General features: G+C 38.5%; 1 protein-coding gene across 6 annotated transcripts in view; it reads right to left on the bottom strand.

Annotated features, from left to right (window-relative positions):
• Positions 1-5,266: 5,266 nt before the first annotated feature.
• Positions 5,267-18,804, bottom strand: part of ppargc1a (peroxisome proliferator-activated receptor gamma, coactivator 1 alpha) — a 1,156,878-nt gene continuing 1,143,340 nt past the window's right edge. For all 6 annotated transcript variants that reach the window (XM_051927770.1, XM_051927769.1, XM_051927771.1 and 3 more), the window contains 2 exons: positions 16,010-16,161; positions 5,267-9,692 (listed from right to left, as the gene is read on the bottom strand). In XM_051927770.1, the coding sequence (XP_051783730.1) occupies positions 9,589-9,692; positions 16,010-16,161 (256 nt within the window). In that variant the 3' untranslated portion in view covers positions 5,267-9,588. The remainder of the gene's footprint in view (positions 9,693-16,009; positions 16,162-18,804) is intronic.

Here is an 18,804-nt window from a genome sequence, read left to right as displayed (position 1 = left end):
CAATGCCTTTAACTAATTACTTATCAAAACCAATAAAACAATGGAGACCTTTTCCTTACTTATGTCAATGCTTTGCAGATTTGTGTCCTACCAAAACTGGTTTTCTTAATTTTACATCTAGCTAGGGCAAATGTCCTTGTTACCTAGAATCACCTCCAACAATGTTCCTTTGGTAAATATTCTTTACAAGTTATTTATTGTGCTGCTTCTCCATGTGTTATTTTTATTTCTATATATGTGTAACAGGTGCCAGTTTGCTCTGAACACCCACTGTTGAGTTTAATTACTAACTCAGAGTGGATTTACTGCCTTGTGAATGTGACTGGTATTGTCTTCCTTATTTGCTTTTCTACTGGCATTCTCTCTGCCTCTCAACATTGTGTGCAGGTCACTACTTGCTTGATATATTGCAGAGGTAAATATACATTATTTAAATATAATGTGCATACAACATTTCTAAGGAACAGACCGGATTTCCACGGTAAGGAAAAGTGGTGAATGCCAACCTTAGTTGTTTCACACACTCTTTTTTTATTTTTATTTTTTTGTTAAAATATGCAATCTTGACTAATGGAATATTAAAAGAAATTGTGGAATTTCAACATTGGCTACTTACTTTTTATTTTTACCCTCTCTTCAGCGCTAGTTGATTAGCGTGATTAATGAGTATCACCATGCCCTGAAAAGGCAAATTTTCGGTTAAAAAGTCTGTGTTGCTACTATGCACAGAGTGATGGCTCTTTAAATTGGTGGAGTCAAACGGGCGGAGGATTTACACCCATGATGTTCCTACCTAACACTACTAGAAATTGTTATGTGGGAGCAAATGAAAAATATTGTCAATGCTAAAGAATTCTACCTTGGCTCTGCTATTACTTGCTATACTTCATTAGTTGTACCTAAAGAAAGCAGTGTGTGTGGCTTAGCAATTTTAGACTTACAACTGAGGTTCACACAGTATGCCATTCATCCATTTTCCAGCCCGCTGAATCCGAACACAGGGTCACGGGGGTCTGCTGGAGCCAATCCCAGCCAACACAGGGCACAAGGCAGGAACCAATCCCGGGCAGGGTGCCAACCCACTGCAGGACACACACAAACACACCCACATACTAGGGCCAATTTAGAATCGCCAATCCACCTAACCTGCATGTCTTTGGACTGTGGGAGGAAACCGGAGCGCCCGGAGGAAACCCACGCAGACACGGGGAGAACATGCAAACTCCACGCAGGGAGGACCCGGGAAGTGAACCCGGGTCTCCTAACTGCGAGGCAGCAGCGCTACCACTGTGCCGCCACAGTATGCCATTTAGTTTCTTTTTTATTTTATCATTTAAAAAGATATACAGTATTACTATTTTTTTAGTTAACCAATCCTATACCATTAACTAGTAATTATAACTTTGGTCATCAAACAAAATTCTGTAATATTAAAAATACAAATTTCTACAAATCCTTTTAACCTAAAAATTCAAATGATAAATGACCAATTGAGTTATTACTCATTTTCTGTGCTAGGGCATTTTGTTATAATATGCTTACAATTTAATTTTTTTCTGTTCTCTTGGGGTGTTTTGGTGATTCTTTTGCAGGCTTATATTAGGTTTTGGAACTTTTAGATTTTGACTTTCTTAAAGGTTTTCTTATTTGAAGTTTGCTATTATTATTAATAGTCGAAATATTTTGCGGTCCTTTTCAAAACCATTTTTACTTTTATGGATGCCGCCATTATAGGAGCTTGCTAAGGAAATGTCTGTAAGAGCCATTTGCTAGTTACATGAGATACATAAATGTTTTACTAAATGTTAGTGCATAATCTATGGGAGGTTCGTATAACCCCCATAAATTGAATTGAATTGGTATATTCTAACTATTTCTAGCTTCTCTGACTAAACATTATTCTCAGTTAGTGATCAGCCTTGCCATGTGTAAGGCGTAGAGGGCACATGGTTTTAAACCGTGCCTTGCGTACCTTGTGTGCTAAGTACCATGTAAGACAAAGCACTTAATTGAAAGTGCTGTGCCGTACATTTAAAGCGTACAGAAGAAGAAGTTAAGAATCTTTAAGTATAAAAACAACTAAAGTTTTACAAGAAAAGCTAACTTTAGAGAAGATACATTTTTTTCTTTTTTTTTTGCCTTTTATTCTACATGTGTAACAATTTTTTTCTTTATTCTTGTGTGGATTGTTTGCTTTGAATTTTCACTAAATATTTTAAAACAAACTTTTGGACTGAGAGATTTCTTTCGGCATGCATTTTACCCGTGCTTGAACTCGCCTTACACTCCTGCGGCTACAATGACCTCAGCAGCAAGATGGCATAAAGGCCGTGCTGAGTGCTTTGTCCTCAAGCAAGTTTGTGGAGAATAGAACAAAGAGTTCAGCATGTGCTTACCTTAAGTTCTCAGCAAAATTAATTCTGTACCACAAATCTCAACAACAATTTCGGGTTTTCTTTACTGATTTGATGGCATTGATCTTTTGATTTTGCAGTTACAAATTTCTGCTTGTCTATTGACTCACTTCATTTCTTCAGGTCCTGACTTCACAAATTTCATGTCATTCATACTCACAGAATTAGGTAAAATGAGATCATCTGATGAGCAAGTGTGTTCCACGTGAGTTTGGGTTGGCTGTCTCTGTTTCTCGGAGGTCTTAACAAAAGAACATTATGAAGACAAAGGGCATTCATTCAAATGAAGGTTAAGATCTTAAAAAACAACAGTCAGAGGACTGAAAAGAATAGAAAATCCCTAGAAAAACCATGAAGTCCATTATAAAAAAACAAAAACAGAAAGAATATGGCACCACTTGGAATCAACAAATAGGAGAGTTTCTTCCAAAACGAGATACAGGGATAAGAAGACAATGAGTCAGGGAGATCACCAAGAGGTTTATGGCAACACCTAGGACACTACAGTCCTTCACAGCAGAGGTGGGAGAAACTGAACACGACAATTTAACCAGACAAACAGCTGTGTATAAAAAGTGTTGATGTACCTGCACTTTGCGGTAAAACACATAAACATCGCTTAGACAAAATGGAAGAAACGTCTATAACGTGATGAGCTTTCTTCAGCGTCACTCGTAAACAATATGCCAAGCAGAGGCCCAAAACCATACAGAATGTAAATGGGAATGAAAGAAAAAAATAAAGCAATGTGCACAGACAACATCTCTAGCAGTCTTTTATTAATTCTTTGTGTATGCCATTTATTAAAATTGCTTAGTGTTTAACATAATAGCCTGGTAAAATACTTGTTGTATAGCACTCTAGCCATTTATATGGCCCCCTTTTAAGCAAAGCTTCATCTGGTCTTGTATTGAATTTTGTATGTGGATGGTAAATATTATTGGTAACTAATTTAGATTTAGGAATTTCTAACTCCCACAGCTATATACTGTAATCATTTTTGTGTAAAAGCTAACCGTGTTTAAGAATTACGAGTTACAAACAAAATTTCTCAACTTTAAAATATAGAGATGAATAAACCAGAGAAATATTTTACAGCTGAGAAATCATTGTGGAAGTCTGAGAATGCTTAAGTTAGCAATTATAACCCTCTAAGAATAAGCAGTTTATTTTTATCCTTCATGAATTTACAAATATTTACTAAGCATTTGCATTTATAAGGGTTATTAAGATGCTAAATATCCATTTTCTTTCTTTTTAATGCATACAGCTTTACCAAATAGAACACAAGAACATGAAAATGGAGCTAATTCAGCAAGGGAACACCAAAGGCCACAAAATTGAATCCAATATTAGACTTTAGACTTGAATACGTACTGCATTTGGGCAAAAAAAATGTACCTTTTTCAACAAATATTTTTACAGTTCAGGGAATAGTCAGCATGGGGATGTTTGTGCTGGAAAGCACCAAAAGGAAACAATCACAGTGGAGCATGTGATGTTTATCTGGTCTTTCAGAAAGCATCTGATAAGGTGTCACATGAAAGGTTGCCATAAAACTAAAAGAAGTGGGAGATCAGGGTGTTGTTTGTAGAGGGGTGCAAAATTAGCTCGACAGAGGGTTATGGTGTGAGGAACCTTATCAGAATTAGCTGACATTAAGAGTGGTGTCCCACAGGGGTCAGTGCTAGGGCCGCTACTATTTTTAATATATATAAAAGATTTAAATAGGAATATAAGTAACAAGCTGGTTAATTTTGCAGAAGATACCAAGATAGGTGGTTTGGCAGATAATCTGGAATCTGCTGAATCATTACAGAAGGACTTGGACAGCATACAGGCTTGGGCTGATTGGTGGCAGTTGAAATTTAATGTCAGTAAATGTAAAGTATTACATGTAGAAAGTGAAAATGTTAGGTTTGAATACACAATGGGAGGTCTGAAAGTTAAAACGTATCCCTAATGAAAAAGACCTAGAGGTCATGGTGGACACTTGATAGTGTTCTAAAGTCATTAAGAAGGCCAACAGAATTTTAAGTAATATAGCAATATAGCAGAAGTAATATAGTAATATATATATAGTATATATATATAGTATAGTAATATAGCAGAACAAGGAGGTTCTGCTCAAGCTTTATAAAACACCAGTGAGGTGTCATTGGAGTGCTGTGCGCAGTTTTGGTCTCCAGGCTATAAAAAAAACATAGCAGCACAAGAAAAAGTCCAGATAAGAGCGATTAGGCTGATTCCAGGGCTACAGGGGATGAATTATGAAGAAAGATTAAAAGAGCTGAGACTTTTCAGTTTAAGCAAAAGAAGATTAAGAGGAGACATGATTAAAGTATTTAAAATTATGAAGGGAATTAGTACAGTGGATCGAGATTGTTACTTTAAAATGAGTTCATCAAGAACACTAGGACACAATTAGAAACTTGTTAAGGGTACATTTCACACAAACATTAGGAAGTTTTTCTTCACATTGAGAACCAAAGACATATGGAATAAGCTATTAAATAGTGTGGTAGACAGTAGGACTTTAGGATCTTTCGAAATTTGACTTGATATTGTTTTGGAGGAATTAAGTGGATAGAACTGGTGAGGTTTGTTGGGCTGAATGGCCTGTTCTTGTCTAGATTGTTCTAATTCTAATGTTTTTTTTTATTTATCTCAACACAAGGATTCCATGTGTGTATTTCTGCATCTTCTCCATCCCAATGTGTAAACTAATTAAAAAGACTATAATCATAGCTCCCAAGAAACCATCTCCAGTGCTACACAACCATAACATTCTTGATATCCCTTTATTGTAGAAAGTACCCAGACCTTTTTTATATGAACACACCAGAGAAAAGTACTTTGAAACATGTGTTTCCCTTTATTAGTTTGGTGATGCTGATGAGAATTGCACATAAAAAAAATAAATCACAATAATTTTATACAATGGGTAGAACCACAAAGATATTAGTAAAGAGTTGGTGAATGGAAGGCAACCTGGACAGGACGCAGATAGACAGCTCACACTCCCTCTCCCTTGGGATAGTTCTACCAACAAAAAGTATGTTCACCCACAGACATTAAGCAGTGCCATATTCTTCAGAATTTCTTATTATTAAAAAGTCTGTCACACAGTTAAAATATTGAATCATCAAGTGTTATATAATATTGCTACTCTACGCAATTTACAAAGCAGATTTTATTTTACAATGACGAAAGCTGCAGCCATCAAAATGGAACAGGACACCATTACCCAAGCTCCAGACAAGAAGGAAAGAAACACAGGGAGAGGGAGGAAGATATAAATTAAACACAAAGTAAAATAAAGTTTTTGTTTTCTTTACTGGCTTTACAGTCTTTTTTTTCCCACTTGAGATAAAAAAGCTCTCATCTGCAAAGAGATGCAAATAGGTACACCAGAATCAATAAGTTTTCTCTCAGAAGTTTTCTATAACTTCTGAGGTAATTGAGCTTCGTCATCGCTTGAATGCCGGATACAATCAAAATACAAAATCAATGGGACACAAGTAGAGGTTATCTTTTGTCTCATATTAAAGGTAACTGTCATTTCACCTTCACTGTAAGCATGATTAGGGAAGTAAACAAAGTACAGCTTCTGTTTGGCTTTTTGTCACTGATAAACATTTTGTAGATATTATTGCAGTGCAACTAGCAAAAGGAACTTTCAGTTCCCTTAATAAAGTGGCTTTTGCCAAGGGTATTAATATTAAATATATATAAAACCTCATACATATATAGTGTATATGGTGTAAATCTATATATAAATAGCATATTTATAAATATACTATATATATATATATACAAACACTGATCAGCCACAATATTAAAACCACTGACGGGTCAAGTGAATAACATTATCTTGTCACAAATGTGCCTGTCAAGGGGTGGATTATATTAACCAGCAAGTGAACAGTCAGTTCTTGAAGATGATGTGTGGAAGCAGGGAAAATGGGCAAGTGTTAAGGACCCGAGAGACTTTGATAAGGGCCAAAATGTGATGGTTAGACAACTGAGTAAGAGCACCTCCAAAATAGTAGGTGTTGTGGAGTATTCCCAGTCTGCGGTGATTAGTATCTACCAAAAGTGGTCCTTTAAAGGCCAAGCAGTAAACTGGCAGCAGGGTCATAGGCACCGATATATGTGGGGAGCAAAAGTTAGCCTGTCTGGTCCAATACTACGAAAGGGCCACCATAGCACAAAATGCTGAAAACCTTAATGCTGGCCATGAGGGAGAGGTGTCAGGACACACAGTTCATGACAACTTGCTGCACATGGGGCTGCATAACCACAGACCAGTCCGAGTGCCCATGCTGACCCCTGTCCACCACTTAAAGCACCTACAATGGATCACGGAGTACTGGAAGAAGGTAGCCTGGTCTGATGAATCGTTTTTTTTTTAGATCAAGTGGATGGCTGGGTGTGTATACATCATTTACCCGGGGAAGAGATGGCAGCAGGTTGCACTATGAGAAGAAAGCAAGCCAGCAGAGCTTGTGTGATGCTCTGGGCAATGTCCTGCTTGGAGATTTTGGGTTGTGGCCTTCATGTGGACATTACTTTGACACATAACACCTACCTAAAGATTGTTGCAGACCACGTACAACCCTTCACGCCACCGGTATTCCCTGATAGCAGTGGCCTCTGTTTAACAGGATAATATGTCTTGCCATACTGCAAAAATTGTTCAGGAATGGTTTGAGGAATGTGGGAAAGATGTTGAGTTGTTGACTTGGTTTCCACATTCCTCATTTCTCAATCTAATCAAGCACCTGTGGGATGTGCTACAAAAATAAGCCCCACTTCGCAACTTACAGGACTTAAAGGATCTGCTAATAACATCTTGGTGCCAAATACCACAGGACACCTTCAGGGGTCTTGTGGAGTCCATGACACAACGGGTCAGAGCTATTTTGGCAGCATGAGGGGGACCTAAACAATATTAGGCAGGCAGTTTTAAAGTTGTGGCTGATCAGTGTATATATATGATATACTTACACACATATTGTATATGTTTTTACATAAATATAAGATAGAAAAGAGAGAGACAAAAGGCAGACCACAAAGAGAGGCGTAAAAATAACTGTGACACAGCATAGCCAACACATTTTTAGATCCATAAGCTCAAAATTATGGGCAGGAAAGTAAAAATTGTGGTATGACAAACTGGAATGAACTCCTAGAAAACGTCTGTGAGCAAACTGGGTAACGTGCCTGGTACAGGACCACATAAACATAATAAGCTAGCTTTTGAATTTTTTAAAAAATAATTTATTGCTTTTGTTTGTTTCTTTTGTTATGCGTTTCCTGTTTTCAATATTAGTTTTATATATATATATATATATATATATATATATATATATATATATATATATATATATATATATATATATATATATATTATTTATTTTACAACAAAGATAAGATTTAAAAATCCAGGAAAGAAAACTGTAAACCTCTGTTTGGCATTCACATAATCGAGCAACTTATCTATAAAACACCCAGAGCATTATACTAGGAACACAAAGTACCTGTGAAAACCATTTAATCCTTATTGCTTTAAACACTATAATTAAAAAAAGGAAAATCAGAAGCAAAAATAAGCCAGAAAATCTTACAAGCAACAGATGCTGAACTTGAAGCAGAATGCACAGATAAGTGGAGTAGGAAACATTTGTAAGTAAGCATGGGAAGTGGCTAACATAGTGCTTTTATGAAAATAGAAACTTTAGCTGTTGCTCTGTCATTTATAATAAGGCATGAAATAGCACTATGCCCCATTGATGCATGTTCTGTGACATTTTTATCCTCAAATATTAAATAAAAAAATTAAATAATTAACAGAATAAATAGTTAAATGCATTACGCTCTGTATGTTCCAAGTAGATATTTTTATAAAACTTTTTAAGTAAAAAATAAATACAGATAAATACGGCCCAGAAACAAAATACTTACAGCCCAGTAAAGGTTTATGCTAATGAGAGGGTTAGGAAATATAAACTAAAATAAACATACAAGGTGGAAAAGCATCATGATAGGAGGATCACTTGATTCATGATGATACTGAATGAATTTCTTTTGCATGACTGATTGCCATGAACATAGGTGAATGCAACTAATGATTATCAACATCTTCATTTAGTAAAGCTGAATTAAATTACTGTACTATATATAGCACATAAACACACACACAAAGTTCTTTCCATGGTTAGCCATCGGAAAGCTTCACATAATTTAAAAAAAATACAAAACCAACAAGAAACTTCAAACTGAGAAAGATGAACTTTACACAAGTGATAGAGATAAAATACTGATTCGGCAAGTTTGAAGCCAAAAATGATACTCCAACCACATTAAACAGGGTTAAAGGACATTGACAACCTTGAATGAAAAGTAAAAAACAAAAAACAAAACAAAAAAAACCTCTGAAGACCCACACTCGCATAGTCATACAATCATATTAGCACATCTTTAGTTCTTCAAATGATTTGGGGTATATAAGATTTCAACATTTTAATAACTGCAATTTAACATTCTTGATTAAGAAAACTTCAGCATCATTGAAAAGAAGGCTGCATTTTTACAGTGCATAGCTGTAACAAATAAACAACTTTGTCATTTTATGTACACAAAATAAAAAATACTCCATTTAATTTGCTCTTCTGCAACTATATTTTCCTTTTTCAGAATTTAGTCCAAAAAAAGTCTGAAAAAAAAAAACAAACAAACAAACCCTTGTATTTATTCCCAACTCTTATTACTTAATGTAACACCACATCCAAAACATCAGGGAAAAGAAAAAAAAGATAAACTGAACAAGCTGCACATTTCCAACAGTCACAGAGCTATTTGCAGGAGCATGGAAGATCTTCCGTTGACATTTTTCATGTACTAATGTACAGAAATATTGGTTTCGGTATGACGGCTTATTGGTTGTCTGGATGACTTCATCACTGTTGTTTAATAATCACTCTTTTTCAGTTCCTCAGCAGCTATGTTCATGTAAACTTTATTTTCACGAAGATATATATTTATTTATATATATATATTTTTTTTTCTTCCATACATTAGAGTGTAAAATTCATGACAGTTTTACTTCTTGAAGGACGGAACATCCATGAGGTATTATGAATCCCTCTGCCTATGGCAAGTTTTAGATTAGTTACCTGCGCAGACTACGCTGAGCCTCTTTCAGCAAGCTATCAAAATCCAAGGAGTCGTACTTGCTTTTAGTAGCAGCAGGATCAAAATCATCTGAATGGGAATCTGAAATAAGAAGTCAGAAGTTTCAGTTCCAGGGGTTCTGGGAAACAAATATTTAATTTTAAACACTAATCTTCACAAAAAGACAGAAAAAAAAAACATTATTTACAAGACAAGCTTGGAAAGACACTGACATGCTTTCTAATAAAGGCAATACATTGCTGGTTAAATAAGATGAATTTATTTGAAAATAGAGAAAAAAACAGTCAAAGCGGAAACCTGGACAGCTTTAAAAAAAGTTTCTGTTTGAGATATCTGAACATGTTAGCAATTAGCTAATCAAATGAGCATGGTCGACTGAATGGTCACCTGTCATTTGTAGCACTTCTTCCTTTATCGATGTTTAAATATTTAGTGCCTAACTTGCATTTACAATTCAGGTGATGGGATTCCTGACACTCATTCAGCCAACACTGTATGATGCAATTGACTGCATAGACATTACGCTGTAAAACACAGATGTGACCTTGGCACAAAGCAGTGCTCATAATTAGTAAAATGGTGCTGCATTTTCCAAGGAAGCTCAAAAGATGGTGGGAGTTTTCCTGGTTTAAAGTATTGGGTATGTATGCAAGTATTGTATGTTCCTAAAATGATGTATGCGCTTATTAGTAGCGAGATGTATTCTTACTGTTTTCAACATTAATTACTGTTTTTTTGTGCTATACCAATCTGACCTAAGCCACCATTTCAAGGTGTGTCATGTTGAGGAGGCTGGTTCCAGGAAGGGCATTTTCTGGCCGTAAACATTCTGGCTCTAATACCTCCTTTTAGGGAGCAACCAGCTAACGTGGTGAGCCCAGAACAAAGCTGTTAGACCAGCAGAGAGACAGAGATTGTTGTTTGGGTGTTTGCCTTTGCATCTCGTATGGTATCCTTCACGCTCAGTCACCCACTACAGCATTGTGGCTCATACAGTGTATTTTGAATGCAGCCCTTTCTGTCAGTTCTTTTATCTGAAGTAAATATTAAGAAAAGGAAATTGACTAATACAGTTGGTGCAGGACATAAAATGGAAAATGCAGTTAACTTTTTGACAATTCTATCAGTAAATGCATTGACAGCATCATTCTATATGATATGAATACATATGCAAAATCTTTCCATCCATGGATATCTGTTAACCAACTTTTTTTGACAAATCAGAAGTCCAAATAAACTGTCAGGAAACATCGAAGACATATTCTGACAATGTTTTGCTTGTCATTCATCACACTCACAATGGACCGTTTAATATGTCATTCCCATCTTCTGAGTGGTCTATGTGTTAGGGTTGGAGAACAGTTATGTCGTTACACTGGAGGAGTTTCCTCTATGAACTAGCCATTATACCTGTAATATGCCATGTATTTACTCCATCCTTATTGGGTAAGTGGATTTGTTGTCTTGTCAAATGATATTATGTATTTTGGTACATTTCACGGTGCCAGACAGTGGTGGCATGTTGCATGCTGGTTGGGTGTGCAAATAAGAATTTCACTGTTCTCTGTGCATGTGATAATAGTGCTATTAGTACTACCACTGCTATGTAAAGATATCCACACGGTGATATGCTAAGGTAAAAGGGAAGTGACTCAGGAGAAGCAGATATGGCAACGGGAAAGCAGGAGCATGTTCCATGAAATATATGCCCGGAGTCTTGGGAGTCTTGGTCATTATTTGTATGTGGCGCCCATGAAGTGGGTGTGTGATGTAAAATATCCCAAACAGGTACATAATAGGTAATCTGGTGACTTTATATTAAACTAATATGAGTGATGTAGAAGTGTTCTTATGAGGATGTCCAGCACTGGAATATTGCCTCATACGGCAATCAGCTTTATAACCAGAGTAGGCTTGGGTCCCTTATTTCTAAAACCTGGATAAGGGGACTCAGAAAATGGATGGAATGATGGGGACATTAAGCAATAAAACAGGGACATTAATTACATCTGCATAAAATGCTAAAATTGACCAGTAGTGGATTGGCTATTGAATGGAACTGCAATTTTTTTTCTCAGTTGTAGCAGAATGTGATGTTTGTTCATCATTTCTTAGTAAGTATTTCAGAGACTGGATGTTTTTCATTAAAAAATATGCTTTCCATGTTCAATACATATGGTATAGCTGTCTGACCACAGAATGCTGCTTCAGATATTAAACCTGACAATTGCACAAAGCCAGCAGCTAGCTTAATTAAAGCTGTGCACTTGATAACATTTACTGGTAAACAAAATTAAGGTGCAAGAGTGGTTTTAAAAATTTAATGTACAACTTATTCAACCAACCAGATTTCCACAGTGTTCGTAATTACAGTGTTAATAGAGTTTTCTATAGTGATGAAAGCCATAGAATCGCCATTGAAACGGCATGATTAAATGCAGATATGCCGGTAAGTTTTTAATAACTTATTCATCCTTTTTAAAGAAACATTTAGTATTAAGTTAAGTATTTCTGATAAGGTTTGAAATCAAGGCTTCTGACAGAAAACTAAAATCTCTGTGACAATTCAGATGGTATACTATTGGCCTCCTTTTATTCCTTCAGTACCCTAAGCAAATAGAGCACACTGTCAATGTACTTAAAAAAAAACTATTACATGAGATATTTAGACATTACCTCTGCATAATTCAACAGGGAAAGGAGCTGAAAAAGCCTTTACTACAGAGCATATGACAACCTAGCAAATGTGAAACATGCATTTTGATGTGAACACTGATAATAAATAAAACAGTCTTATCTCTTTTGGCAGACAGCAGCACAAATGGGGTGCCAAACCAACCCAAGATACGCTTAAAGAGCATGACAAATGGGAATGGACGTGGCACATGCAAGATTGCGATCCAAGACAATAGCCAACGGGTGCTCAGTATCAGACAGCGCGCCCCTATAGTGAGAAGTGCACCTGAATACAGAACAGAAATGAATAAACACGGTCTTCCTGCACAAGAAATACAAAAGGCCATGGATTCTTTTTTCCTTATGAAAGTAGATAATGAGCAACCTGATGGATTCTGTTTAGATCGGGGGGGTCACAAGCTTAATGAGTAAGTCTCATAATTCATTCTTTTAAGGCTATGATTGCTTAATTCCACTGGAAAAAAAAAAAACACCCGTTCAAGGGTAAGCACACTTTTATATCACAGAGTGCTTAGAATGAATAGTCCATCTACATTTAACATCTTCTAGAATCTGAAACTGATGTACAGTAAAAGGCTCCACCTCAAAACATTTCTGATACATCAAGAGGTCATCTTATTTTCCAAACTTACTAATGTAATTCATCTCCACCGTGCAACATACTAAATGAAGTGAAAATACAGATTGATGCACTGTGTTTCCAAACTTGCGGCAGCACAGCCCCACAGCATGTGACATTTAGTATTAAAGTGTAAAGCAATTCACATTCCTGCTGTGTACCATTCATTCAGGTTGAACATTTTTGTGGATAGCAAGGGAAATCACTTTTAACGTCTATTCCATTCTCAAAGGTCACAAGATATTAAAATGTCAAGAATGGGCATCATCGTGTCACACACATGGATCTCGAAAGAAACCCCACCTCATATGAAGAAGCCGAGCCCACTAAGATTTCAGACACCTTAGGTGCCATTACATCACTATGTGGAGCAACAGCAATTATTAAACTTCAACCGCCCAGGGTCGTTTTAGGGGAGGTTTTGAGATTAGTATTACAATCATCTTTTGTAACTTACTGCATTTCACTTTAATTAAGACTCCCACTAAAACAAGACAGTGTCCTTCAGGACCCCAGGATAATGCTGGCTTTCATCACCACATTACACAGTAGCTGTCAGCACTTCAATCAGTCTCTCCAGTCCTCTTTTTAATGAACTCATTGTGATGAGTGTTGGAACAAATGACTTCCCATTTTTCATGCTTTCATTGTTGGCATTGTGTGTCGTAATAATTCCATTTTGCCAACCTGAAGAATTATTTATTACAAATGCCAGATGCAATTGCATGCCATATTCTTTGTGACCTGTCAGTGTCACCTCTTCTGGCAAAAAGAAAGTGGATCACTTCAACTGCCAATTTGAAGGGGTTGGAGGGGGGAGTTATTCATTCATTTTAATTGTCATAGCTACTCTATTTTACTACATGGCTTAACCTATTTTTCCAAGTGGGAGGATTAGGATATAAAACGAAATGGATGAACACTTTACAATTAGCATATCCAGCCTTTACATTGTACATTTAAATACAATTAGGAATGAATATCAGCTGCATTTTGGGCCCCAAAAAACAAGGGGCTGTTCAGAATGTTTTTCCACTGTAATCTCCGTGCTTTAGCTAGCCATGAGTTTTCTCCGTGTTAAAATGTAGCTCAAATTGTTATGGCAAAACAGACTATAGTAACATTTCTTGTAGCAAAGCACTTGACAACTTCTAACCATCACTTAAACATAACCAACATATTTAAAGCATAACCATTTTTGTCTCAGACAAAAAGACTTTCATAACAGCTGCAATTAAGTTAGGATAGCACAACATTCTTAGGGGGTTCTGCTAAACAGATGCAGCATCCTAGGTCTGGAATGGGCATACAGTCTCTGTCTGTGTAAACTGCCAGTTCTCCATTGGCTCTGTGTATGTGTGCATGTGTGCACAAGTGGGCCTTGAGATGGACTGTCAAACCTTGCAGGGCCTTGTGTCTGATGTAGACAGAACAGGCTCCAGTGCCCAGGAGACCCAGGTATTGGATTACTTGGGTCGGAGAATGTTATATGAGTGCAAATGATTTCACTGCGGTTTTCACTGCCTAGAACTGATGGAAGTTTTAGTTTTCTTGATTAATTTTTGCTTGAACGATCAAAACTAAAATTTAAATAGCTTTGTAAACTCATACAGATGTTGAAAAATTAAACAGATACAAACATACAGAATGGCTTAAACCTAAGACTTGCTTTGTTTCAACATTTTACTGTTAAAGGTTATATAAAACCACAATATATAGATGTAGAAGGAGAAAGAAGGCTATTGGACATGAGGATAGGGATGGGCACTAGTAATGGAGTAATGAAACAGTTATCTGTAACCCAGTATGTAACTATAAAAATAATGTATCTGAGTACCTGGAAAAACACTCCTCTATTCCTTCAAGACAAGTGACTGAGCGAGTTATACAGAAGTATTATAAATTTGCCTAAGTCAGAGAATTCCTTTTGATACTGAGGAAAATAAGTTAACCCACAGTTTATTACTGCATAACAAATATAAAAATGGAAAAAGGCAATGGACAACTCTGACAACCACATAATTTTCAAAATTTTAAAGCGTACATCCTGAAATGTGGAAAAGTTTCATGAAATTATCATTTTTTTTGGCCAATAAGACAGCTCGGGGTGTGTTCACTGATAGACCTGACACACAGCATGGTGGCTACGAAACAGATTGCATTCTCCAGAATTACCTGAAGATGATGACAATTTCTGTTGTTTAGATAATTATTTTAAAAACTAGTTTCTTTACTCTGGTGGTTTTTCAAACTCAGTCCAGAAGCAATGATTTCCATTGTCTACTACAGGTGACTTTCAAAAGAATTCAGATTGAAGAAACTATGGGTGCAAACAGCTTATGAAAACTGATTTAAAAAAATGAAGTTAAAATTAACAAAGACCATGAAGGGAATCCTTTATAATAAAATTATGGTAATGCACTGATTCATTCAAATTTTCTATATCTGCGTATCCTAGTATATCCTAGAATTGCAACTAGCAATTCTAAAATGCTATTCACAAGCGGTGATAGGTTTTTATCTTAAAGAATGAACACATTAGAAGAGTACAACTGCAGCAGTTGTCCAGCACTAAGAACTACTGTTTTACTATATTTAAAATAGAAGAATAAATGAAAGATGTCTCTTGCATTCAGAAATATGGCATTTACACACAACACAGACTGAAGGAGGAATGCAGCCTGTAGGACATGCTAACTTATAGCTACTACAGATCATGCTCATCTACTGTATACGCATCAGTTAATTATTTATTAGACCAATTTGGGGTTTAGTCTTGAATCCTATAGCATCAGATGCAAAATAAGAACCAACACTAGATTTGATGCCAGTCCATTACACTCAGCGACACTCCTATATACAGAGCCAATGTAGAGTCACTATTATTGTACTGCAAGGGTCTATAGGAAATGAGAAGAAAATTTGGAAAAAAAAATACACAGGGTAATTTGCAGTCTTCCCATAGAAAGTGTCTAGAGCAGGATTCGAGGCAGCACTTCTAACCATTACAACATCAGGCCACCTTTCTCATAAATTATACCCTTTAATCAGCATCTTTTCAGTTAAAACCAAAATAACTTACCTAAATCTGTGTAATTTGATTGGCAGAACTGCTTGCATCCCCCAAAGCACAACTCAAACTGAGGTTCATTGAGCCGACGTAAGCTGTGTCCATTTTCAAGGGCAGCAAAGGCATCACATGTATAGCGGTAGGTGATGAAACCAATATTATCTCTATGGAAAGAATAAAATATATATTTTTTATTAAATAATATGTGAAAAGAGAAATACATTAAAAATATGAAGAACACTACTAATGAAAGAAGGTGTTTAGTGTGTATAATTATACAAATACCACATTTTACCTATCAGCTAGTCAAATACAGTATGTATCTATATTTCTCGAGCTGATAGGTACCGGCAGGCCAAGCGGAATGCGGCTTTGGTGGTTGCTGAGGCAAAAACTCGGGCGTGGGAGGAGTTTGGGGAGGCCATGGAGAATGACTTTCGGACGGCTTCGAGGAGATTCTGGTCCACCATCCGGCGTCTCAGGAAGGGGAAGCAGTGCAGTGTCAACACTGTATATGGTGGGGATGGTGCGCTGCTGACCTCGACTCGGGACGTTGTGGGTCGGTGGGGGGAATACTTCGAAGACCTCCTCAATCCCATTAACATGCCTTCCAATGAGGAAGCAGAGCCTGGGGACTCAGAGGTGGGCTCCCCCATCTCTGGGACTGAGGTCACCGAGGTGGTCAAAAAACTCCTTGGTGGCAGGGCCCCGGGGGTGGATGAGATACGCCCGGAGTTCCTCAAGGCTCTGGATGTTGTAGGACTGTCTTGGCTGACACGCCTCTGCAACATCGCATGGACATCAGGGACAGTGCCTCTGGATTGGCAGACCGGGGTGGTGGTCCCCCTCTTTAAGAAGGGGGATCGGAGGGTGTGTTCCAACTACAGAGGGATCACACTCCTCAGCCTCCCTGGAAAAGTCTATTCAGGGGTCCTGGAGAGGAGGGTCCGTCGGATAGTCGAGCCTCGGATTCAGGAGGAACAGTGTGGTTTTCGTCCTGGTCGCGGAACAGTGGACCAGCTCTATACCCTTAGCAGGGTCCTGGAGGGTGCATGGGAGTTTGCCCAACCAGTCTACATGTGTTTTGTGGACTTAGAAAAGGCATTCGACCGTGTCCCTCGGGGAATCCTGTGGGGGGTACTCCGAGAGTATGGGGTACCGGCCCCCCTGATAAGGGCTGTTCAGTCCCTGTACGATCAGTGCCAGAGCTTGGTCCGCATTGCCGGCAGTAAGTCGAACCCGTTTCCAGTGAGAGTTGGACTCCGCCAGGGCTGCCCTTTGTCACCGATTCTGTTCATAACTTTTATGGACAGAATTTCTAGGCGCAGCCAGGGTGTTGAGGGGGTCCGGTTTGATGGGCTCAGGATTGGGTCACTGCTTTTTGCAGATGATGTTGTCCTGTTTGCTTCATCAGGCCGTGATCTTCAGCTCTCTCTGGATCGGTTCGCAGCCGAGTGTGAAGCGGCTGGGATGAGAATCAGCACCTCCAAATCCGAGACCATGGTCCTCAACCAGAAAAGGGTGGAGTGCCCTCTCAGGGTTGGTAGCGAGATCCTGCCCCAAGTGGAGGAGTTCAAGTATCTCGGGGTCTTGTTCACGAGTGAGGGAAGAATGGAGCGTGAGATCGACAGGCGGATCGGTGTGGCATCCGCAGTAATGCGGGCGTTGCATCGGTCTGTCGTGGTGAAAAAGGAGCTGAGCCGCAAGGCGAAGCTCTCAATTTACCAGTCGATCTATGTTCCTACCCTCACCTATGGTCATGAGCTATGGGTAGTGACCGAAAGAACGAGATCGCGAATACAAGCGGCTGAAATGAGTTTCCTCCGCAGGGTGTCTGGGCTTTCCCTTAAAGATAGGGTGAGAAGCTCAGTCATCCGGGAGGGGCTCAGAGTAGAGCCGCTGCTCCTCCGCATCGAGAGGAGTCAGATGAGGTGGCTCGGGCATCTGATCAGGATGCCTCCTGGACGCCTCCCTGGTGAGGTGTTCCGGGCACGTCCAACCGGGAGGAGGCCCCGGGGAAGACCCAGGACACGCTGGAGGGACTATGTCTCTCGACTGGCCTGGGAACGCCTTGGGATTCTCCCGGAAGAGCTAGAAGAAGTGGCCGGGGAGAGGGAAGTCTGGGCATCTCTGCTCAAGCTGCTGCCCCCGCGACCCGACCTCGGATAAGCGGGAGACAATGGATGGATGGATGGATATATATATATATATACAGTGCATCCGGAAAGTATTCACAGCGCATCACTTTTTCCACATTTTCTTATGTTACAGCCTTATTCCAAAATGGATTAAATTCATTTTTTTCCTCAGAATTCTGCACACAACACCCCATAATGACAATGTGAAAAAAGTTTACTTGAGGTTTTTGCAGATTTATTAAAAATAAAAAACTGAGAAATCACATGTACATAAGTATTCACAGCCTTTGCTCAATACTTTGTCGATGCACCTTTGGCAGCAATTACAGCCTCAAGTCTTGTTGAATATGATGCCACAAGCTTGGCACACCTATCCTTGGCCAGTTTCGCCTATTCCTCTTTGCAGCATCTCTCAAGCCCCATCAGGTTGGATGGGAAGCGTCGGTGCACAGCCATTTTAAGATCTCTCCAGAGATGTTCAATTGGATTCAAGGCTGGGCTCTGGCTGGGCCACTCAAGGACATTCACAGAGTTGTCCTGAAGCCACTCCTTTGATATCTTGGCTGTGTGCTTAGGGTTGTTGTCCTGCTGAAAGATGAGCCGTCGCCCCAGTCTGAGGTCAAGAGCACTCTGGAGCAGATTTTCATCCAGGATGTCTCTGTACATTGC

The sequence above is a fragment of the Erpetoichthys calabaricus genome, chromosome 5 (assembly GCF_900747795.2).
Source record: "Erpetoichthys calabaricus chromosome 5, fErpCal1.3, whole genome shotgun sequence".
Lineage (NCBI taxonomy): Eukaryota > Metazoa > Chordata > Cladistia > Polypteriformes > Polypteridae > Erpetoichthys > Erpetoichthys calabaricus.
The sequence above is the reverse complement of the archived record's forward strand: the minus strand, read 5'-3'. Positions and strand labels throughout refer to the sequence as shown.